This window comes from Symphalangus syndactylus, chromosome 5 (assembly GCF_028878055.3).
Source record: "Symphalangus syndactylus isolate Jambi chromosome 5, NHGRI_mSymSyn1-v2.1_pri, whole genome shotgun sequence".
Classification (NCBI taxonomy): Eukaryota; Metazoa; Chordata; class Mammalia; order Primates; family Hylobatidae; genus Symphalangus; species Symphalangus syndactylus.
This window is the reverse complement of record NC_072427.2, coordinates 104,453,456-104,478,385: the sequence shown is the minus strand read 5'-3', so window position 1 is coordinate 104,478,385 and position 24,930 is coordinate 104,453,456. Positions and strand designations below refer to the sequence as shown.

General features: G+C 41.7%; 3 protein-coding genes across 18 annotated transcripts in view; 2 read left to right on the top strand and 1 right to left on the bottom strand.

Moving 5' to 3' along the window:
• JAM2 (junctional adhesion molecule 2) overlaps window positions 1–7,045 on the top strand; it is an 80,845-nt gene extending 73,800 nt beyond the window's left edge. For 2 of the 6 annotated variants that reach the window (XM_055279368.2, XM_055279367.2), the window contains 2 exons: window positions 1,318–1,360; window positions 3,612–7,045. In XM_055279368.2, the coding sequence (XP_055135343.1) occupies window positions 1,318–1,352 (35 nt within the window). In that variant the 3' untranslated portion in view covers window positions 1,353–1,360; window positions 3,612–7,045. Of the gene's footprint in view, window positions 1–670; window positions 753–1,317; window positions 1,361–3,205; window positions 3,551–3,611 lie in introns of those variants that run through there. The other 4 variants (XR_008657835.2, XM_063639370.1, XM_055279366.2 and 1 more) reach the window with 4 other exon arrangements.
• A 6,716-nt stretch (window positions 7,046–13,761) lies between these two features.
• On the bottom strand, window positions 13,762–24,662 carry ATP5PF (ATP synthase peripheral stalk subunit F6). 5 transcript variants are annotated; one of them, XM_055279380.2, is made up of 4 exons: window positions 24,472–24,608; window positions 18,891–19,058; window positions 14,488–14,612; window positions 13,762–13,939 (listed from the first exon to the last, which is right to left on the bottom strand). In XM_055279380.2, exons 1-4 carry the CDS (start codon window positions 24,486–24,488, stop codon window positions 13,902–13,904), a joined length of 348 nt encoding a protein of 115 aa, XP_055135355.1. In that variant the 5' UTR covers window positions 24,489–24,608; the 3' UTR covers window positions 13,762–13,901. The 5 variants fall into 5 exon arrangements, with proteins under 5 accessions (XP_055135355.1, XP_055135356.1, XP_063495453.1 ...); XM_055279381.2 differs by lacking the exon at window positions 24,472–24,608 and adding an exon at window positions 24,380–24,458; XM_063639383.1 differs by having other exon boundaries at window positions 13,762–14,612; window positions 24,522–24,662.
• GABPA (GA binding protein transcription factor subunit alpha) overlaps window positions 24,492–24,930 on the top strand; it is a 37,983-nt gene continuing 37,544 nt past the window's right edge. Inside the window, exon 1 of one of the 7 annotated variants that reach the window (XM_055279355.2) lies at window positions 24,492–24,603. The gene's annotated coding sequence lies outside the window, so the exon portion shown is untranslated. The other 6 variants (XM_063639362.1, XM_055279359.2, XM_063639363.1 and 3 more) reach the window with 6 other exon arrangements.

Genomic DNA, 24,930 nt, shown 5'->3' with positions numbered 1-24,930 from the left:
TGGATGTGGGCTGTGAGAGAAACAGAGAAATCGAAGATGGCTTCGAGGTTATGAGAAGGATGGAATTACCATTTACGGAAGTGTGGAAGATTTTAAGAGGAGAGAGTTTGGGAGTGGTGATGGGGATAAGTGGAGAGGTTGGAGTGTTTGGAATTTTAATATTTGATATGTTTATTTGATTCCAAGTAGAGGTAATCAGTAACTGAATATTCAAAATCTAGAGTTTGGGGAAATAACTGGAAATAGAATTGTAGGAGTCATTGGTACATGAAATATGGATGAGCTCCCCAAAGCCCTGTAGTTTGTGTGTACTTGTTTTATGACTGTCCTTCTTGTATGTATGGATGTGGCAGACCCAACTTTGGCTCTATGGGCGTAGAGAGAAGATGGATGACAAACTATCTGAGGCCATGGCAGCTGGGAGTGGAGAAGCTATACTGAAGCCATGGCTTCAGACAGTTTGTCATCTCTTAATTCCTTTGAAGAATCAGCTGCTGTTGACTTCCTGTTCCCAGATTTCTGGTTCAATCCTGGTCTCTCAGTCTTGTAAGATCCTAATACAAGTCTAGGTTGAAGTTCAAATTATCAAGAACTAGCAGTAATAAAGCTAGTGAGTTCAGAAGGGCAGGGTAGCCTGAAAGTGTTGCTACTTCCCACCTCTAACCTCCAGGTGATTGTGAGGACTTCTGCTTTTATTGAGTGACATGAAAAGTAATTGGAAGGTTTTGAACCGAGGGGAGACATCATCTTACGTAAGTGGGAAGGGTGACATAGCTGCAGTGAGGGAGGTTATTCTTCCTTCAGTATCTCAGCAAATCAAGTAGTAATCTGGTGGGGAGTAACTTCATTCCTAGACATATGCCCTCACATTCATTAAATCTGTGGCCTTCAAAATATGTTGAATGACGAAATGGATGACTGGAACCCTAGTCACCATGTAAAACTTTTCCCATGGAAAAATAAATAAATTTTGAGATTATAATAGTCAAGCTTTCAAAATGTTAAATGTTAATATATTAAATTAAAAGTTAGTAAGTCTCTGGTTTGTGTATTCCACAAAAATCTTTAGTATACTAGCCACAAGATTTACATGCACAAGGCTTCACAAACACTGATGTTTTGTTGCATGACTTTCTCTGTGAATATTGTCTGTAAATGTAAGAAATTCAGTAAGAATTGTCTTTTTTTTCTACCTAAGATATATGTTCATGTTCTTGCTGAGAAAATGTATGGAAGTAAAATTAACTAAAAGAGCATATGTGTTCCAGATTGGAAGTGATAATGTAGTAAACATTGTCTTTTATATTCCACAAACAGGAAGAGTAATTCTTCATCTAAAGCCACGACAATGAGTGAAAATGTGAGTATCTTTAAAGCATATTTATAGAATGAATATGTTTGGGGAATAGGGCAGGGAAATGAAGTAATTATATGGACTTTGTGAATTTTCACTTTTAATACACTTCGCACCATTGTCTATCAATCACTGGTGTTTAAAAGGAGCTAAGTAGATGTTAGCTTCCGTACCCTGTCTAGGATGGCATGATAAAGATACCTGGCATTTCCAATTGCAGAAGTGATCTTTAATCATATCATTATTTGTTTCATGGTATTTTCTATAATTAGTCTGCCTTCTTAGTATCATTAGGTCTGGCATTATCAGCTCTCTTTGACAGATGAGTAAATTAAAACACAGGTTCTTATAGGATAACAGTGGTGGAGCTGGGACCCAGGCCCTCTTCTTCCCTGTAGCTTGACCAAGCAGAGTGGTTCCAGCAGAGCTGTGGTTCTAGGACTCACCTTTGGTTATGTGAAGCACTTGGAACATTTTAGGGCTACACAATGTCTTAGTCATGTGAGCTGCTATAATAAAAATACCATACACTGGGTAATTTACAAACAACAAATTTATTTTCAGTTTTGGCGGCCAGGAAGTCCACAATCAAGGCACCAGTAGATTCAATGTCTAGTGAGAGCCTGTTCCTCATAGATGGAGCCTTCCTGCTGTGTCCTCACATAGTAGCAGGAGCAAAACAAGCACCTTCTGGCCTCTTTGGTAAGGGCACTAGCTCCATTCATGAAGGTCCTGCTTCATCACCTAATCACCTCCTAAAGGCCCCACCTCTTAATATTATCACATTAGGGATTAGGTTTCAACATACGAATTTTGGGTGACACAAACATTCAGACCAGAGCACAGAATATCCTTTATAATTGAAAGGAACATTTCAGAAGTGTTTGAAAAGACGCAGTAATTACCTAACTCAGAGGGTTTAAGGAACATAATTTAGACATTTGGACCCTTTGTAAACACTACATTGACGCAGCAAATACCATCGTTACTCAGATTTTGTAGCTCTTTGGATGGATATTCAGCCTTCTGGATGATTTTCTCAGGAATATAGTGGGTTGGGGTGGGGGGAGTTCCTATGGTTTTAGAGGCCTAAGTCGTTTCTTAAGAAACAAAGCATGGATTCTCAGAAACGCTCTACTCGTCTATGGCAGGAAGTCTCTCAGATTTCTTCTCAGTAGAATCTGGGGGGTGGGGGTGGGGGAGCCTGGACATCAGTATTTTAAGTGCTTACCCACTTTTCTGTAAAAATTTGATTTTTAAAAATTGTTCCAGAAACTATTACAGAATTCACCTTATTTTGTGGTTTACTACACTGAAAGCGTACTGATGTTTAATTAGGGGACAAGAAACTTTGTTCCTACCATTTTTGTGCCTACAATTTATGGAACGTCTTTGTTCCTGCAATTTACAGAAAATACTCTTGGAGTGTGGAATCGAATACTCCCATCCCTCCAAACAGCATGAAGCACATTGTGGCTAAACTGAATGAACAAAAGTCATTTATTTTTTCTTTGCCTTCCTCTCAGTTGCCCTCATCAGCTAAGAGCTAGAGTCCCCTTCAGTTCTCTTGTGCCCTACCACAGGGTTTCTCAACCTCAGCACTACTGATATTTTGGGCCACATCATTCTTTGGTGTAAGGTGCTGTCCTGTACATCATAGGATGCGTAGCAACAGGCCTGGCCTCCAACACCAGATGCCAGGGCATCTTCCTAACAGGATTTATCTGCCTCTGCCTTCCAGTCCTACCTCTTTACTCTCTAGGCAAAGCTTCAGAGTACCTTGTCTGCTAGGAGTTAGTTAATTAATTCCCCATAAAACAAGTTTAATTAAATATCTACTGGTTTGGCCAGGTGCAGTGGCTCACACCTGTAATCCCAGCACTTTGGAAGGCCACGGCGAGTGGATCACGAGGTCAGGAGTTCTAGACCAGTCTGGCCAATATGGTGAAACCCTGTCTCTACTAAAATACAAAAATTAGCTGGGCACGGTGGCATGTGCCTGTAGTTCCAGCTGCTTGGGAGACAGGAGAATCACTTGAACCCAGGAGGCGAAGGTTGCAGTGAGCTGAGATCAAGCCACTGCACTCCAGCCTGGGTAACAGAGCAAGACTCCATCTCAAAAAATAAAAATAAATAAATAAATAAATACTGGTTTTTACCTGTAAGATTCTTACAATAAATATAGCTTGATATTCATAAGATTTATGTTTCTTTAAATATGAATTAATATATTTAAACTTGTTTTTTCTTTTCCTAGGATTTCAAGCACACAAAATCCTTTATAATTTAAAGACTCCACTTTTGAGATACACCAAAGCCACTGTTGTTACACAAGTTATTAAACTATTATAAAACTCTGCTTTGTCTGACATTTGCAAAGAGGTACACGAGGAAATGGAATTGGTATTTCATTTTAATTTTAATGACTACTAACTCACCTGAACTTGTTATTTTAAACAAATAGTTCTGTCCACACCTAAAATACAATCTGGCTTCTTGTGTCTGGACTAAGTTAAAAGAATCAAAATACTTTGTAATGTTCTGGGCTTTGGGAAATGTTAACCACCTCCTAACTTCTAGAGAACGTTACTAAAATGTAACATACTGATTGTGAAGTTAATCTACAGGTCATGAAAATATAAATCAGACTCTGCGCAAGAGTCTGATGTAGGGGGTCCACCAAATACTCTGACAGATGCAAAAGGAACCTCTGGTCTCATTTCTGCCAGAATCCTCTTTTCTCCCCTAATATCATCGTTATTCTGATGCTCGTTCATCACTAACACATCCATAGAAAGGAGGAAGCAGGATGGGTCTTATGCCCAAGGATTTGCACTTTGTGTTTACTTCCATTCCTGGGAACTAAAAGCAACATCAAAAGAAATGCCTAATGGTTGGAGCTCACAGGTGTGCACCACAGGATTTGCCTGGTATGTGTCACTGATTTCTTCATTAAACGTAATTTTGATGGTCAAACACAAACCCAAGTGGCTTATTTCACCCCTACTGCTGCTTGCCACTGCTTCCTTCTTGTAAGATTTCTTTGAAGAGGATCAGTGACCTTGGCATCGGAACTCACCACTGGAGCCTACACAAGTTTGCAGATACCTTTCCCTGCAGGAGTGGTGACTTCACATCATCTTTCTGTCTCTAAAAATTGTGCAGTGACATTCCGGGCCAAGTCCCTTGGTCAGGGGTTGACAATTCTGCTTTTGGACAAGGAGGGATGTGGAGGGAAGAAGTAATAGTCTACCAGGAAAATGAGATGAAAAAGCTCAGTATGACTCCCTGCATCTGGTACCCCTCTTGATACCTAGTGGGCACATGAGCAATGGCTCAAATGAAAAGTGGATCTAGGCCGGGCGCGGTGGCTCACGCTTGTAATCCCAGCACTTTGGGAGGCCGAGGCGGGCGGATCATGAGGTCAGGAGATCGAGACCATGGTGAAACCCCGTCTCTACTAAAAAAATAGAAAAAATTAGCCAGGCGTGGTGGCGGGCGCCTGTAGTCCCAGCTACTCGGAGAGGCTGAGTCAGGAGAATGGCGTGAACCCGGGAGGGGGAGCTTGCAGTGAGCCGAGATTGCGCCACTGCACTCCAGCCTGGGCGACAGAGCGAGACTCCGTCTCAAAAAAAAAAAAAAAGAAAAGTGGATCTAATGTGGGTTTCTCAACTGATGAACCACAAAAGCCTCCAGCTACTATTACAATGTGAAAATTCCAATGATCCATTTACCAGAGCAATTAGACTATGTTAAAAATGCATATCATTTGTAACTTCTTTTAATTACTGAATTGATATTAAAAACAAAATATGGCTAGGGCATGTCCTGTTCTGGGCAAATCTGGATGAAAAGGTCACTTGCTACCTTTGACAACTATGAACATGGTTAATCTTTCTTTCTCTTTTTTCTTTTTTTTGAGACGGAGTCTCACTGTGTTGCCCAGGCTGGAGTACAGTGGCACAATCTTGGCTCACTGCAAGCTCCGAAACCCCTCCGCCTCCCAGATTCGAGCAATTCTCCTGCCTCAGCCTCCCAAGTAGCTGAGATTACAGGTGTGTACCACCACACCTGGCTAATTTTTGTATTTTAGTAGAGAACGGTTTCACCATGTTGGCCAGGCTGATCTCAAACTTCTGACCTCGAATGATCCACCCCCCTCAGCCTCCCAAAGTGCTGGGATTATAGGCGTGAGCCACCGCACTGGGCAGGTTAATCTTCTTTCAAAAGAGTCTGCTCTTTCTACCCAATTGGCGAAGCAAATCCCCAGGATTCACCGAACAAATGGATTAAGCACCCACTGAGTGCCTAGCATGTGCCTGGACACCAGGCCACCAGGAAGATGCTCCCCCTTTGACTTGTCTATGACATTCTATGTTGCTCACCAGATCCCTTCCTGGAGGTTGGGCTTCTGTAACATGGCTCTGCCCCCAAAATCATATTTTCACCACATGAGTCAGGGATCGGCAAACATTTTCTGTAAAGAGCCAGAAAGTAGATATTTTAAGTCATAAGGTCCCTGTTAACAACTACTTGACTCTGCCATTGTAGCACAAAGGCAGCCATAGACAAAACAAGCAACTGGTCATGTCTGTGTTCCAATAAGACTTTATTTACAAAAACAGCAGGCACAGACAAGATTTGGCCCACAGGCATAGATTCCCAACTCATGGTGGTGACGGACAGAAAAAAACACCTGTCTACAAGCTTTTGTAAGAAATCAGGCTAAATGTTACCTATGTTTTGGTTGGAAGATTTCTTTGGTTTGAGGAATGCTTTCCTCTTGCATTGGCATGCCAAGAGGCTAGATGACTCTGAAAGACGCCTCTTCAGACATACCTGTCATCACACAAGATCAACTTCTTCAGTTTAAATGACACAAATCCATATTGTGGAGGGAAAATATGTAGTGCCTTAGCTTCACTAATAGTTGTAAAACTTCTTTCTAAGACATCAAAGGCTAGAGGATTCATTTTATGAAGTGCGAACATCTAATAACACTCTCTGTGTCAAATATATATTGTACATTACCTTAAACTATTGTAATAGCTAGGTAAAAATTCTTGTATAAAAGAATGTTTTCCCCCACACAAAGGGCAGCGTATTGAGCACTAATTTCCTATTAAAAGGATATATATGTATCTGTGGGTCACTGGTGTCCAGACTTGTATTTCCATTTGTGTTTACTTGAGGAACTTGAACACTAACAATTGGTAAAATCCCACTGTAATTCTTACAGCATTTTGACTTTATTTTCCTGCAGTGAATTGTGTTGTGTAAAGATTAGGGCTTTAAAATCTTATTAGCAAGCTTTGTTTTAATTATTGTTGCTGTTGTAACTAGATTTAATTTATTTTTCGTTGGAGGTTTGACCTAACTAAATCTGGACCAATTGATTGCTTTTCAATACAGCTTTGCAAAGAACTTCCTTTATCCACAGGTGGCTTTGTTTGATTAAAGAATACACTAATAAAAATAGCTGAACTTGTTAAACTTTTTAGCCCCATGTAACAGTGCAGGGAAAGAGTCATCCACCTATTGTTATTCATAAAACCCAGGAAACTACACCCTCTTACCTTCTGTAGCTACAAGGCTAGCTGCTTAAGATTAGAATCTCATCATCTCTGTTTGGATGGCTGCCAACTTCTCAAATGCTGAGAAAAATGCTCTGAAAATAAAAAGCAAAAACTATTTATTGAACACTTTATATATGTCAGAGGTGGGGATGGATGGTGGGGATGTTGAGGATGTATAAAATCTCATTCATCTCAACGATACTATAAAGTGGGTAATGTCATCATTTTGCAGATGAGGAAACAAGTTACTGACTTGCCAAGTTCACGGAGCTGAGGAGTGAGGAATCAGGGTCTGTGGGGACCCAGATCAGTCTGATCCAGGATGTTTCACACACCATGTTTTTCTCTACCCCCAGCAGGACTTCCTTTTAAATTCTTTGTTGTTATTGTTGAGATGGGGTTTTGCTCTGTCACCCAGGCTGGAGTGCAGTGCCGCGATCATGGCTTACTGCAGCTTCGACTTCCCAGGCTTAAATGATTCCCCCAGCTCAGCCTCCCAAATAGGTGACACCACAGGTGTGTGCCATGCCCAGGTAATTGTTTATTATATTTTATTTTTGTAGAAGGGGGGTCTTGCCATGTCGCCACGCTGGTCTCAAAACTCCTTGACTCAAGCGCTCCTCCCTCTTCGGCCTCCGAAACTGCTGGCATTACTGTAGGCCTGAGACCGGTCCTTTTATTTATCTATTTATTTTTTAATTTTATTTATTTTTTGAGACGGAGTCTCGCTCTGTCGTCGGGCTGGAGTGCAGTGGCACGATCTCAGCTCATTGCAACCTCAAGGGTTCAAGCAATTCTCCTGCCTCAGCCTCCCGAGTAGCTGGGAGTATAGGCGCGCTCCACCATGCTTAGCTAATTTTTGTGGTTTTAGTAGAGACAGGGTTTCACCATGTTGGCCAGGATGGTCTTGATCTCTTGACCTCATGATCTGCTCACCTCGGCCTCCCAAAGTGATGGGATTACAGGCGTGAGCCACTGTGCCCAGCCGAGTCCAGTCCTTTAAATTCTTGTGTTCTTCTCTGTCACACTTTCCTTTCACCCTCAGTTATCTCTGGCCCCTCCATGGCCTTCCTAGTCTCACTGCCAGACAAAATAACTTTTTGTTGTGCCTTCCCCCTAACCCAGTCTAAATATCACAGTGGGCCATTCCATTCTCTTCCACTCTCCTCTCATTCTCCGAAGACGCCCAAATCTCTAATATTATTTTGAAAAATATTGAGGCTAACCAGGATTTAAATCCTATCACCACCACTGCCCCCTCCTATCTCTAAATCTCTCCATCTTTAGCCTCTCATTTATTCATTGACTACATCATTCATTGTCTTATTTGATTCTTCAGTCACTACTTTCATCCTTTTATCTCAGGCTTTCACTACTATCTCAACTTTTGTCTCCTGGGAACTTCCACCCTCAAGTACCCTCTCAGTCACAATGTCAATCTCTCCAGTTCCAAAGGCTCCTTTTCCCTCTCATCTCTTCTTCCCCCCACCCCATCCATCGATTTGCCCCATTTCTCTTCAACCATGTCAACTCCCTTCTCCCTTCCCCTGGCTAAACCCTTTCACTCTTCCTTTACCTAGTCTATCACAAAATCTAAACTCAGCCTGGAATTCAAGGTTTCGCACCCATCACAGACATATCCCATCATACTGCCAAAGCCTACGTATTCAGCTATATGTTCTACTAACTTCTTCGGCTGCCTTATGTACCCATTAAACTGAGCTATGGTCATTTTATCTTAACCCATTTTTCCCCCTCCTCTATACATTTACTTATAATATCCTATCCACCTGGAATGTTAATTCTCCTAGCCACAAGACTTGTATATTCTATCTACTCATTAAGAGACAGGTCAAATTCCACCCCCTCTAGGACAGCCTTCTCTCATTTCCCCTGCTGGAAATTCTTTCTTCTCTGAATTTCCGTAACCCTTGATTCACTTACTGGTTTCTACCCCATAATAGGAATGAACATGTTTGACACCCCTACCAATCTGGAAGCATTTTGAGAAAAGAACCATGTTTTACACAACTTTATAAGACCCAAAGAATTTAACAGCATCTAACATGTGGTTGGCATTTAATAAGTGATAAATGAATTTTTAAAAATCAAAGGAACACTTGTCAATGAGCAAATTTAGTATTTATAAAATTTCCCCATAAATTTAGTTCAAATATTAATAAATGATTGTATTCTGAGATATGTAATTATAATAGTTATCTAATATGTGACGTTACAAAGTTGTTCCATGAATGAAGGCTGGATGGAAACTATTTTTCTCATACCAGTCTTTTAGCAATTAGACATGAATTTCCACACAGTTCTTAAGAAGCTCTTCAAATATTTTTCCAACTTTCAAATTTTAAAATTTAATTTTTCATCTTTTGTTTTCTCTTTCTGTAACACTTTTAGTGTTAACAACTGGCTAAAAAATTCAAGGTAAACTAAAAGCTTTCATTTGTGATACTTTCAATATTTGTTACTTTTCAATATATGCCAAGTTTTTACTTGACCAGGTTTGAAAAAATGTACTAATTAGGACAAACTAGAGTGTAAAATGTCTTTTTACTTTCTACCAAGAAAATGCTCTCAAAACAAGTGAAGTGTGTGTCAACAAAGGACCTGTTTACCTTCTTTGAGACGGAAAGCAGGGTGTTTCAAAGCTCCATTTCATGATCCTTTATTTTCAACTTCAAGTGTGCTATTTATAAAGTTTCTTAAAGATGGTATAAAAATAGAGATTTACCAAGAGCTATAGTTGGAGTCCTCAAGTTGCTTATGCTTTTTTTTTTTTTTTTTTTTGAGATACAGTCTCGCTCTGTCACCCAGGCTGGAGTGCAGTGGCGCAAATTTGGTTCACTGCAGCCTCCTGGGTTCACGCAAGTCTTGTGCCTCAGCCTCCCGAGTAGCTAGGATTGCCGGCACCGGCCAACATGCCTGGCTAATTTTTGTATTTTTAGTAGAGACAGGGTTTCACCATGTTGGCCAAGCTGATCTTGAACTCCCGACCTCAGTGATCTGCCTACCTCGGCCTCCCAAAGTGCTGGGATTACAGGCGTGAGCCACTGTGCCCAGCCAACTTCTTAATTTTTCATTCTCAAACTTTCTTTCCAAATATTTACTATGGAAATTAACTACTGCTGAATTGAAGTTACTGTAGGTTAAGAAACATTGTCTAAATTTTAGGATAACATATACCAAGGAGAATGAATAAAAGTTTTACAAAGATGCTATATTCATGTAACAGGATGTTAACTGGGACTTTCTCTGTTGCCCAAAGACTAGAAACAAGTATCTCACTTTCTAGGGAAAATGAAGGCTGGACGCAGTGGCTCACACCTGTAATCCCAGCACTTTGGGAGGCTGAGGTGGGAGGACCATTTGAATCTAGAAGTTCGAGAACAGCATGGGCAACACAGTGGGACTGTCTCAAAAAACTGAAAAACTAGCTGGGTGTGGTGACATGCACCTGTAGTCCCAGCTACTCGGGAGGCTGAGACAGGAGGATCACTTGAGCCCAGGAGGTTGAGGCTGCAGTGAGCTGTGATCACACCACTGCAACTCTAGCCTGGGCAAAAGAGTGACACTTTGTTTCAAGAAAAGAAAAAAAAAAAAGAAAAGAAAAAATACATTGGGTATAAATACCCCTTCACTGTTGATGAAGAGACAGCCACCCTGAAATAATTACTCCAGTCCACCACTACTCTTTACCCTTCACCTCATCACACAGTCCATATAAGCTGAAATGTGTATGGATGGATTTGGGATGGGAAGGAACGAGGGGACAGAAAGAGACAGAGAATGAGTTTGCCAAAGTCAGAAGGAGTACTATTCCCCCAAGTCACCCCCAAAGGAAGTAAAGAGACTGTTTTAAGAGATCACTTGCAAAAACCGAAGGCACCTGCCAAGGAAATAGGAGCTATTTGAGCCGGTGGAAAGGGAGCTGGAAAAAAATATCAAGAAGAGGGGGAGGGCCAGGCGTGGTAGTACGTGCCTGTAGCCTGTAGCTACTCTAGAGGCTGAACTGGGGGGATTGCTTAAGCCCAGGAGTTCAAGGCTACAGTGAGCTATGACCAAGCCACTGCCTGGGCAACAGAACAAAAGCCCATCTCTTAAAAAAAAGGAGAGTGAAAAAAATTAGCTGGGCATGGTGGCGGGCGCCTGTAGTCCCAGCTACTCGGGAGGCTGAAGCAGGAGAATGGCGTGAACCCGGGAGGCAGAGCTTGTAGTGAGCCGAGATGGTGCCACTGCACTCCAGCCTGGGCAACAGAGCAAGCCTCCGTTTCAAAAAAAAAAAAAAAAAGAGCGAAGTAGGGGACGATGGTGAAATATACCTGTTTTCCTAAGATTTCTTAGGTCAAGGACATGAGTGTACTGTGGGTCCAGTAGGCATCATCGCAAGTAGTTGGCGTTCAGCCTTCTTGCCAGTGTCTCACCAGAACAAACATCGGAAATGGTGTGTACTTACCGTTCCAGTGGGAGCTAAGGGGAGTTTGGAAGGGAGTTGGCATGAACCTGCCATTTAAGGGAATGGAATCTGTATGACTGGGAAGACCTCCTCAGCCACAGGGCCCTGCAAGAACTCATACATGCACCTTACTAGAGAGCTAGCATTTGGAAGGCTACTACTACACCAGGAGCAGCAACAATCAGAGAAACAGTAAAAAACAAACAAAAAAGCCCACACTAAATGTTAAATAAGTAAAAATTGCCTAGCCTTCTTGGGTTACTATTAAAGGTAGTGCTATGTAAGTAACAGACACATGTCCCTTTCTAGTTCCCCTTACCTCTCCTCAACTCAAATTTCCTCTTCGTATAAGGACACCAGTCAGATAGGACTAAGACCTATCCTAAAGGTCTCATCTTAACTTAAAGTCCCTATCTCCAAAGTCACATTATGAGGTATTGGAGGCTGGGCTTCAATTCAATCAAAGTATGAATTTTGGGGAAACACAATTCTTCATGACACCAGGCAAGGGGTAAAATAGCCATTTTAAATAACCACAAGGCTGAGATCATTTGTCATAATCACATAAGGTGGTTCTGAATGGTTAAGTGCAGGACAAGGAGTTGCCTGGCAGGCTGAAGTGCTGCACAAAGGCCAGCGTTTGCAGGGTTGGAGCAGCCTAGCCAAAAAGAGGAAGGGGCTCTGAGGAAGACAAAGCTTTGGTTAAGATCTGTGACTCATAGCACCACGAGAGGTTCAGTTGGAAAACAAGGAGTGCTTGCCTGACCAAAATTTAAATGTAAATGCACAGCCCTGTAATATAGGGCACGAGAATAGGATGCTTCTTACAGTCAAACAGAACACTGTTTCGATAATGAACAAAGAGACTGGGACATTCAGGCAATTCCACAGTTGTGAGACAAGTAAAAAATGTGTTATGGGATACATATGTGTTAGCTGATAAAAGGTAAAATTCAACTAAACTTTGAATGAAGAAAGAGGTAAAGAGACAGGGAGAGGAAGCATATGCAGAAAAGGTCAGTTTGTTCCCTACTGACTGGCAGTTCCAGCTGACACAAGACGGCTTTGCAGCCACAGGTGGGTGGAGGAGAGCTGTTTCAGGGGAGGTTATAGGAAGACCCTGGGACAACTAGACTTCCTCAATTACCTTTAGATACTGCCCTAATTAGACACCCGATTCTCTGTTCCAAAGCCTGCAATTATTTAAATAAAAGTAGTTCAACTGTTCTGTCACTGCTTAGCCACATTTGAAGAAAAGTGGGCTGTTTCTTCCTACTGTACTGCCCTCCCCAATTCTGTCTCTACACATCATATTAATCATATCTATGTCATTAGGAAATATTTGTAGATCTTTCAGAAAGGTATTCCCTAGCAGGTTTTGCCTTCAGCTACAGTATGCCATAATAAAAATCTATTCCCTTTGGCCCAGGCGCAGTGGCTCAAGCCTGTAATCCCAACACTTTGGGAGGCCGAGGCAGGTGGATGACCTGAGGTTAGGAGTTTGAGACTAGCCTGGCCAACATGGTGAAACCTTGTCTCTACTAAAAATACAAAAATTAGCCGGGCGTGGTGGCACACACCTGTAATCCCAGCTACCCAGGAGGCTGAGGCAGGAGAATTGCTTGAACCTGGGCAACAGAGCGAGACTCCATCTCCAAAAACAAAAAAGAACACTGTTGGCTTCACACTTTTACACTTTTACAGAAAATCTTAAAGATCTATTAAAGACCTATATTTATTAACACATATCAGAGATATTGTCAAATACTAAAAAGACATGGCTGTTTTTCCTTTAAAATTTACTTTTTTGTAAGCCTGATTTTGACCATTAAAATATTTTTTAAAATAACTTCCTTGAGAGCCAGTTATAGTCACTAAAATTTTGACCATGTCTGATATGCCACTTATCTAGAATGTATCTGCTAGAACTCTTCTTATTAGGACAAAACGACACCATAAAGTTTACTCTTTTAAAGTAAGTTCCTTTATAGAACCTCCTTCATCCCTACCTTTCCCTCATCAATCTGAACAGAACTGTAACAGACTCTGTGATCTGCAAGCAAAGATGAGGGACCTGGGTTACTGGGAGAAAATTATTTAACATTTGAGGAGATCAAAGTTAAACACAATAGATGTTCCAGGACATATAAAAAATTACACTCAGGTTTCTCAGAAAGCTATGACAAAGAATTTATAAACCATTTCTTCACGTTCTAAAGGAAGGGTAACATCCCTCCACAACAAGCAGGGTTATGGGCAAGTTGTGTCCAATTTATCCAAGGTCTCCATCTGCTTTATTATAACCAAATGAAAGGATCTAAAAACAACTCTAACACACAGAACTCAATTCATCAAGAACACACTCAACATCACCAAATAATTTATTTGGACTCAGAATTAAAAGAACATTTGACAGTTATGAAATGCTTGTTTATTCTGAAACTTCTAACTAGTTGTACAACTAACCCGTGACAAATTACCAGATTAATTTTACTTTATTTCTTCAGGCCTGGGGTTTTTCGAGGACTTCAAATTTGGGATCTAAGAAGAGGGGGAAAAAAGGGTCAAGCTTAGCCAAATTGCAATAAAATGGATTATGTAGAATGCTCAAGATTTAACTCATCAATCTTCTGATTTTTTTAGTAAATACTGTTTGTAATCATTTACATAGAAATATAGCTAAACATTTATGCAACACTTTCTATGAGCCACGCATTCCATTAATTGACTTTGCATATATTATGTCATTTAACTACATATGTGGAAGATACTATAATTCTCTCCAAATGTCAGATGAGGAAACATGCACCAGTTAATTACTCAAGATTACACAGCTGAAAGTGATTGTCAGGATTCAAGACCAGGCAGTTCGATTTCAGATCCCCACCATTTAATCACTATGTTATGTGATCTCCTATACTGCTCTTGTTCTAACAGCAAACATTTAGCCGGCAGCTTCTCAGGCACACGTCATGGTCCTAATAAATTCACATGTCAACACTGTCATTCAATTCTCTAAAAATCCAGGTAAGTGTAAATATTCTTCACTTATCCCCCACAAGAATGAATCTGTGATTTACAAGACGTACCTTCAAATTTGAAGGTGGGAAATGTATTCATGTCTGCTTTACCAAACATTTGCTTGAGCTTAAAAAGCTCCCTCTCTACATCTTGCTGATATTCTGGACCAGCATCAACAGGTCCTCCAGATGTCCTGTTAAGTAAATGAGCAAACAAAAATTAATTTTATGTACAAGCTTACAAAAAATTACTTTTCACCACCACATTTCAATAGATCTTTTTTTTTTTTCTTTTTTGAGATGGAGTCTTGCTCGGTCGCCAGGCTGGAGTGCAGTGGCATGATCTTGGCTCACTGCAACCTCCGACTCCCTGGTTCAAGCGATTCTCCTGTCTCAGGCTCCCAAGTAACTGGGATTACAGGCACACACCACCACGCCCAGCTAATTTTTATATTTTTAGTAGAGGGGGGTTTCACCATGTTGACCAGGATGGTCTCGATCTCCTGACCTCATGATCCGCCCGCCTCGGCCTCCCAAAGTGCTGGGATTACAGGCATGAGCCACCACACCCAACCAATAGACCTTTTTAAAGCATTCATGTAGTCAAAGAAAAGACTTCAGAAAGAAAATAAGTATTTCCACTTCAATTTCAATTCAAACTATTTTATTACGATGAGGTTTCACATAAATGAGGTATCCTCAAACCAATCTCTAACATTCAAGGTTTCTCAGAATCACAGACACTCATTAAGTCAGAATTTCTCAGGGTCTAAGTTGCAATAAGGTGTATCGTTAAGTCTACAGGCTCTGGAGTCAAAGACTGGTCCTGTTTGAGTGTAAGTTCAACTATTCAGCAACTGCGTAAACCTGAGTAAGGCACAAAGCACTCTAAATTTTAGTTTCCACAACTAAATATGAAGGTTCTACCAAACAAGGGTGTAAATGTACACGTACCTCTAAGCACAGTGCCTGGCACACAGTGAGTACTCAATTATTATCTACTATTATCATCTGCTTTAAGTCAGCCATCACTAAATGGCTTTTAAAGACCTTAGACTTTTAAGTTTCTACAATAGGGGTCCTATTAAAGAAGCAAATTATTTCCTACCCTCAGAGATTTTGCAATTTGGAAGAAAAAAATTACATGTTTACAAACATTTATGCTGTAAAGGAGTGATGTGATGAGCTTCAAAGACATGGTTTAACAAAAAGCTATTTAAGTTGAGGAAGAGATCACTTTTGCTAAGCTAATCAGGGAAAATTTCATTTTAAAAAGGTGGCATTTGAGAAACATCAGGCATCTGGGGCCAGGGTTTATTTTGAGACCTTCTAAGATGGAAAAAGCAAAGACACAGAGGTGGTAAAGGATTGGCTATATGTGGGGAATGCTAAGGAATCTAGACGAAAAAACCAGCAGACCCCAGATCATGGGAGGCCTGGAACGTTAAGCCTGGGACTTTGTATTTTATTTGTCAAGCAATAAAATGACAAAATTAGACTTGTGCATTTTGGGAAAATAAATATAGCATTATGGACCAGTGGCAGGGCCAACTGGTTCTAATTAATTCTTTGAAGAAATTCTTCAGTTTTTGTCATAAATACTACTGCCTACCTAGCAATGAACAATATTCTAAATGTAAAAAAATGTACACGTGAAAATTCCTTCAAGGGTAGTAACATTTTTACACATGCCTATGATCAAAGTATAGAGTCTTATTTAAGTTAAAGAAGGTGCACAAAAAATACATAGGTGGCTCCAATTTAAGAACTTGTTAACAATGTTTCTTGTTAGAGACCCAATTTTCTTTTAGATTAACACTGTCCAATAGACCTTTTTGTGATGTTAGAAATGCTCTCTGTCTGTGCTGTCCAATGTGGTAGCCACTAGCCATATCTGGCTATTGAGCACTAGAAATATAGCTAACATGAATGAGAAAATGAGGAAGTGAATTTATATATACACTTAATTGTAATTAGAATTTGACTAGTCTCATGGATATGGCAACCAAAATGGACACTGCGGTTCTAAACAGATCCTTCAACTAGATACTCCAATACTAGTTACTGATGGATGATGGCTATTTTAACTTTAATATGAACTCTTGTGATAAAAAGAGGCCAGAAATCATCTGCCTCCTCAACTGAATGTAAGTCTTGCTGCTTATCTTGTTTATTACTATATTCCTAGGCTCTCACATGATGCCTAGGACAAAGCACTCACTCAGAAGATACTTGTTCATTTCACTAGCAAATACTAGGCATGCTAATGTATTGAATCATTTAAATTTTATAATATCCTATGAAATGGGTAAGTACTATCATCATCCCCATTTTATGTATGAGAAAACTGTCCTACAGAAGTTAAACCTGCCCAAGGTTATAGAGCTAATTAGTGGCAGTGCTGGATGCCAGCCCAGGGTCTACTCTCAGAACTCTCCATGTGTTTGTTTGCACAAATGAATGAATGACCCACAAACAAGACTCCTTAGATATAGGGTACACCTAAGAATTCACTTCTTACTAGATAGGCTTTTAAAGACAGTTAAAATGATGCAAACAGCATCAATACTATAATATAACACCACATTTGGACAGAAGACACTCAAAATTCCCTGACGAGTCCCGCACATCTGGTTACTTAACAGTATGATTTTTGGCAAATTCTAACTTTCAGCCTTAGTTTTCTCATATATAAAATTGGGGTAACATCTATAGGGTTGTTGTCAGAGTTTCATTACCATGTCTACAAAGCACAGAGTAACTTACTACATTTTAATCCCTTCACTATTTCTCCTCCTCAGTTTTGGCAATGGTAACACTTTTGTTAGTTACTTCGCCTCACAAGTCAGTTTTCTTTTATTGTTCCCTCTTCTTCCTCTCCAGCAGCTCACCAAAACCAGTCATCAGTGTTTCAATGTCTTGACTCTGTCACTTTTACATTACCACTGCTATAAAGTCAAGGTTCTCATCAACTAATGCTTAGGTTACATTTTGCTAACATGTCTGTCTTTGCTCTCTTCTCATTTCAATCCTTCCAATACCTTGGTTAAAATTATCCTCCTAATCCAGAGTAATCTTCTTCCATTCCCACAGTCATGTTCAAAAAGCTATAATTTCTCACAAATGCCTACCACATATCTTACTTGCTCAGTCTACAATCAAGGCCTTCCATAATCCCTCATTCTAACCCCATACCATCCTTATACTCTTCATATACCCTATACTCCAGGGAAACAAAATTATACCATTCACCAAATATATTTTGTGCTTTCTAGCACAAACTAAGGCATTTTCATGCCTTAGTTCACACCATTCTTTCCTCCTAAAAGATACTCTCCTCTTACCCTCATTTATCTGTCCAACCTTCATACACTGATCTTTAAAACCTAGAGTAAATCCCTGGGCGTACAGGTCTACTGAAGGTCTCCTGTGGGTTTGAGAACTATTTCATGCTATAAGGAAAATCATGTGAGTACATTCTTCATGCTTTTTTCTTTAAACTGGGAAGATGATCCACAGTTGTCCATGAGATTCTCAAGAGGGATGAATACCCAAACACTGCCTTCCAAGAAGCCTCTAAAATGCCTCTAGCTGGAAAGGAGTATTCTTTCCTATGAACTCCCCAAGCACGCTTTTCCCTATCTTAGCACCTAACTCATTTTACCTTATATTGTATTTATTTGCTTACAAGCTTTCTACTCCTATCAGACTTTAAGAATATTGTAAAAATGCCCTGTGGCCCATCACAGTTAGTAGCCAAGTGCTTTACACACAGTAGAGAACTATATGAAAGAAAATGGAACTACGAATTCATGTACCTCACTCTTCCTAAGATTTGGGCTTTGGACCTGATGACGGCTAAGCTGGTCATTCCTTTCCAAAACAATGGTTCTACAGTTGTTTTTCTTGGACTTATATTATGTCATTTCAGAGTCTTTTGTCCTTTAATATACATTCTCAGAGATCTAAAACTATGGAAATAGCCTTTTAAAAAAAAGAGCTGTGTTTATACATTTCCCCCAAATTACAATGTCACAGAAAGGCCACTAAATTGAGGCTAAAATATACTTTGATAATACATTTTTCCCCAATTAGTTTTATGATCTTTGGCTAATCAATGTCTAAGGGAGTTACTTTTTTCAAACTTAGTTGCTAAATGATTTCCAAGACCCTATGTATTTCTATAAATTGATGTGGTTTATAATACGTGACATGACAGTAAGGATATATTTTAAACAGCAATAAATTTAGTAGGATTTTCCCTTGTAACTCATATAAAGAAGATACAGTTTATGACTTAAAAAAATCAAGATCCTTATCTTCTTTTTTGAGGGCACCTAATGAACCTCTATGTCAGAGATGAGCTCAGTGAAGGTCTAATACTTTCAAATACCAAGTCATTTTTTATTACCACCTTGGAACTTACATACTTTGAATATTTATATTTACACTGTAGTTATTTATTCACTTACTGTCGCTTAGATTTGTATTCTCTAATCTTGTCCACAAAGAGTTTCTGTATAGGATCAAGTTCCTTATTAAATGCCACTGCTGTAACACCAATGTTCCTCCGCAAATGGACTGAGACTGCTGACCGAATGACAGAGGAGAACCTGAAGAGCCTCTGAAGAATCATGATTCTGTTACAGAAAACAAGCATCAGATATGTTAACATACTTATTATAAATCACCTCTACATATATCATGAGAATCGAAATCTACTAATTGCTACAGAATTACATCATATCGGATCTCAGTCTATAACTGACCACAGTTCCCTTCTCCTCCTTATTCCCCATTGCAAGTTTTTTAGGTTTTTTTTTTTTTTTTTTTTGAGAAGGAGTCTCGCTCTGTCACCCAGGCTGGAGTGCAGTGGCACGATCTCCGCTCACTGCAAGCTCCGCCTCCCGGGTTCACGCCATTCTCCTGCCTCAGCCTCTCCGAGTAGCTGGGACTACAGGCGCCCGCCACCACGCCCGGCTAATTTTTTTGTATTTTTAGTAGAGACGGGGTTTCACCGTGGTCTCGATCTCCTGAGCTCGTGATCCGCCCGCCTTGGCCTCCCAAAGTGCTGGGATTACAAGCGTGAGCCACTGTGCCCGGCCCAAGGCCCTGGGATAATGGAACAGTCAGAAACTCAGGCCTGAAGCTTCATCAGGGTTAGAGCACAAAATGTGAGGTGAGGTATTTCTTCTCCCTTGAACTTAGGAGATCAAGAGAAAACAGTAGAGGTAGACTGTTCCAACACTGTCCACTCCTAACAGGAAAAGCACACTGGCCCCCAAACTAATGTACAAGGTTTCCCATGCCTCAGTCAGGCATGATAACCTGAAAATGTGTACTTCACAGGCCCATAGAGGGAGAAACTGCTCTGCCTGTTACAACAGGATTCCAGCCATTTAAGAATACTGTAACAACTAAATCAAAGTCCAGAAGAACCAGCAAAGAAAAACAGCAGCCAGTCCAAATGAGCTGTGCATGACAGTGGGGAGGATCCGGCAGTCCGACTTTATCAGTGAAATAAATTGGTGAAGGAGATGGAAGTCTGAATTTTAAAAATAAGGACTTATGGCTGGGTGCAGTGGCTCACGCCTGTAATCCCAGCACTTTGGGAGGCCGAGGCTGGTGGATCACCTGAGGTTGAGAGTTTGAGACCAGCCTGACCAACAAAGAGAAACCCTGTCTCTACTAAAAATACAAAAATTAGCTGGGCGTGGTGGCGCATGCCTGTAATCCCAGCTACTCAGGAGGCTGAGGCAGGAGAATCGCTGGAACCCAGGAGACAGAGGATGCAGTGAGCCGAGATCGTGCCATTGCACTCCAGCCTGGGCAACAAGAGCAAGACTCCGTCTCGCAAAAAAAAAAAAAAAAAGGACTTAAAGACTTTCAAATCCCTAGACTTCCTTAAGCTAAAATATACTACTTTCTAACTAAAACATTTCAGTAGAGGACAATCCCTGTTGAGATTTACTTTAGTGATTTAAAGATCAAATGCAAAAAATAATCCAAATTACAACAAATAGGTACAAACAGGAATTCTAGAAGAAAAGGAATAAAGAGGGCCAGGCACGGTGGCTCATCTGTGTAATCCCAGCACTTCAGGAGGCTGAGGCAGGTGGATCACTTGAGGTCGGAGGTTCGAGATCAGCCTGCCCAAAATGGTGAAACCCCGTCTCCACTAAAGATACAAAAATAAGTCAGGCGTGCTAGCGCGTGCCTGTAATCCCAGTTATTTGGGAGGCTGAGGCAGGAGAATCACTTGAACTCAGGAGGTGGAGGATGCAGTGAGCCCAGATCACACCACTGCACTCCAGCCTGGATGACAGAGCACGACTGTCTCAAAAAGAAAAAAAAGAAAAGGATTAAAAGAGACCATAAATAATTAGTAGAAGAATACATTTTTCTCAGATTAAGGCCGAGCCGATAAACTGACAGGGCTTGCCAAACCCCATATTGGAATGGTGACAAAAGGCTCACAGTGCACCACAGCCTGGTAAAATTTCTGAATCTTTTTTCTTTTTTTCAGATAGGGTCTCACTCTGTTGCCCAGGATGAACACAGCTCACTACAGCCTCTGCCTCCTGGACTCATGCAATCCTCCCACCTTAGCCTCCCAAGTAGATGGGAGCACAGTTGCGTGCCATCACACTAGGCTAATTTTTACTTTTATTTTTTTGTAGGGACGAGGTCTTGCCATATTGCCCTGGCTGGTAAAATTTCTGAATCTTCAAGTGAAAACCTGATATGCTAACACGTTTCCCAAGCCCTCCCCAAATTTCCTAGTAACAATACTGTCATCATCACATTGACACTGGACTTCTACTAAGTTATAATAGGACTAGTGGAAGTATACAAACTATGTTATTGGTCTAAAGTAATACAGAAATTAGATATAAGTATTTAGAGGCCAGGCGAAGTGGCTCATGCCTGTAATCCCAGCACTTTGGGAGGCCAAGGAGGGGGAGGATTGTTTGAACTCAGGAGTTCAAGACCAGCCTGGGAAACATGGAGAGAACCTGTTTCTAAAAAATTAGAGCTTGTATTTTAAGTGACTTCATTGTTTTGTTTTTTAAATTTCATTTCTTTTGTAATTCATTTTCACTGTATTCAAAAGTGTCCACAAGAGTGGGTGTGAGAATGGCCCTTTACCACTGAGAGTGTGAGCAGCACTGGCTAGAAAGCTGTACAGCAGCACAATAGTTCTCAAAATAGGGTTGGGGGTGGGGGAAGAGGTGAGATTTTTCTCTCCAAGGAGACATCTGGCTACATCTTTAGACATTTTTGGTTGTTCTCACCAAGCTGAGTGCTACTGGCTTATAATGAGTACAAAGCCAGGAATGCTGCCAAACACTCTATAACGACAATAACAGCCCTCCCACCCCCAAGAATTATCTGGTCAAAATGCCAATAATGCCAAGGTTGACAAACTCTGGAATGGCATGTAAAAATTTTCAAAAGAAATCTACAATGAGCCAGGTGCAGTGGCTCATGCCTGTAATCCCAGCACTTTGGAAGAACAAGGCAGGAGGATCACTTGAGCCCAGGAATTCAAGACCAGCCTGGGCAACATAGTATGACCCCGTCTCTACAGAAAAAAAAAAAAAAAAAAAATAGCCAAGTGCGGTGGTGGGTGCCTGTAGTCCCAGGCACTTGGGAGGCTGAGGCCGGAGGAGGATCACTTGAGCTTGGGAGGTAGAAGCTGCAGTGAGCTGTGATTGCACCACTGCATTCCAGCCTGTGTTACAGAGTGAAACCCTGTCTCAAAAAAAAAAAAAAAAAGAAAGAAAGAAAGAAATCCTACAATCAGGCCAGGCGCGATGGCTCACACCTGTAATCCCAGCACTTTGTTGTAATCCCAGCACTTTGGGAGGCCAAGGTGGGTGGATCACCTGAGGTAGGGAGTTCAAGATCAGCCTGACCAACATGGAGAAACCCCGTCTCTACCAAAAATACAAAATTAGCCGGGAGTGGTGGCACATGCCTGTAATCCCAGCTACTCCTGAACCCAGGAGGCGGAGGTTGCGGTGAGCTGAGATCGCACCACTGCACTCCTCCAGCCTGGGCAACAAGTGCGAAACTCTGTCTCAAAAAAAAAAGAAAAAAAAGAAATCCTACAATCAATACAATCAACAAAATATGCTTCACCTGACAATGAAAGCAAACTATTTGAAGAAATTAAAGAATTCATAACATATCACTTTTATACCCCATCAGGGAAAAGTACTTGAGAAAAGGCTACAATCAAACAACAAATGACCTCACAAGGTTATGTGCCACTTATTATCATGCCTATGTTTAAACACACAGAAACTGAGGATTAGAAGTATCTGGTCAAAGTGGTCGGGTGCGGTGGCTCACGCTTGTAATCCTAGCACTTTGGGAGGCTGAGGCGGGCGGATCACGAGGTCAGGAGATCGAGACCATCCTGGCTAACATGGTGAAACCCCGTCTCTACTGAAAAATACAAAAAATTAGCCAGGCGTGGTGGCAGGCACCTGTAGTCCCAGCTACTCCGGAGGCTGAGGCAGGAGAAGGGCGTCAACCTGGAAAGCGGAGCTTGCAGTGAGCTGAGGAGCCCAGATCGTGCCACTGCACTCCAGCCTGGGCGACAGAGCGAGACTCCGTCTCAAAAAAAAAAAAGAAGTATCTGGTCAAAGTTACACAGCAAAATGTAACTTAACACATACGAAAAAAAAAATTGTGCAATTCAATGCCACTTTCCCTTCTGGCAAACTAAGGACATGCTTAACATTCAGCAATAAGTTCAACCGACATTTGCTTAGCCCTAGATACTGTCAAAGTACTTCCATATATATGCTCTCCTTGTACCCTTACAGCAATACGCTGAAAGAGTTAAAGGAAAGTGTTCTTACCCCTGCTTTACAGATGATAAAACTGTATCTAAGAAAGGTTAAGCTGCACATATTCACCCAGTTAATTTGCTCTAAGTCTGACCGCATAGATGTTATTCCTGCTGCAACACGGGTAAAATCCACTTTCATTGTTTCAATTATCTACCATCTAAGTGCCTATGATTCCCCAATCGCATTTCTAATTTTAGTATTCATCCTGAGCCCCAAATCTATCCACAGTATTCAACAGTTCTCATCTCCCTTGTAAGTCCTACGAACTCATCCAAAAAACGAACACATAATCCCATATCAAAACTTGTTCCTTCTCTTTTAATCCCTTCCATTTTTTTTCACTGATTAGTGAATGCGTATTGTCCACTGAAACGCAGAAGATAGTCATTACACAAATAGCTGTGAAATACCACCTGACATAAATTCTCTATTCCAGTACCATCGGGTGCCACAAGAGCATATGATAGCGTCTGACATGATCAGAAAGACTGGGGAAGGCAACAGTAAGAAAACACTAGTCTGAGCAGAGGCCTGGTTGTGGGTGGGAGCATGGTTCTCCCATTTATAGTGATGACTGCCCGGCCAAAGATTGGTAGGTTCGCTGCCTCTTCAGTGCACATTCCTAAGAACAATCCATAAAGTCGCCTAAAGAAGTGTTAGCACCATCGTTTTTAGGTGGGATGCAAACTTACAAGATTATGACTATTTTTTCCCTCTTATGGTGCACGTTCTGCCTAAGTAGCCTACACAGTCCCGTGCGCCCGGGGCGGGTAGGCCTGGCCGAAAATCTCTCCCGCGCGCCTGACCTTGGGTTGCCCCAGCCAGGCTGCGGGCCCGAGACCCCCGGGCCTCCGTGCCCCCCGCGCCGCCCCGATTTGCCCTCAGAGAGGGTATCGATCTTATTTCTGGGTCTACGGCAAACTCCAAGGTCTACAAACGTAGAGGTCAGCTGTGACCCAGGGCCAGACCGTGAAGGTCCCCAGGACACAGAGCTGCTCTCTCCTCCTAGTAAAGGTGAGAGGCAACCCAGGCCTCGTGAAGAAACCCAGAACTGGAGTCCCAAGAGGCCACGCTGATCTAGCTACCCTCCCAGTCACCTTGCACTCAGTCCCGAGCTGCCAAAGCCTCCGCCGCCACCACCACCACCACCGCTCTACTTCCGGCCCTGGCTCCGCCCCCACACGCCTACCCGCCATCGCAATGCATTATGGGCCGCCGTTTCAGTCGGTCGGCGCTCACCGGACAGGAAGCGTCTAGGAGACAGTCTGCGACCGGACGGGTCTAGGTGAGACAGAAGCCAAACAGGAGGAGGAAGTGAAGGGTAAGTGCTTCCGGGTCCCCTGGCAAAGCCTCCGCCATCTTTTCTTCGCCTAATTTGACCCGTTCTTTTTCCCCTCCTTGAAACCTTGCTTTGTACGCATGCGTCCTTTGACTGGCCTTTCCCCTAGTTGAAGCTCCCCTCCGAGTCAGCGTCCGTTCGTTAGGGTTATCGACGTGTATAATGGTGCAGGGAAAGTGAGACTGTGTAAAACAAAGCAGATTGGGCCGTTGTGCTTCCTTTTGCCTCGTGAGCCTCCGTTGCCTTGGGCGGTCGTTTTGCGCACCCTGCTGGGAGTTGTAGTCCTGGACCCGAAGGTGCCTGGGAGGC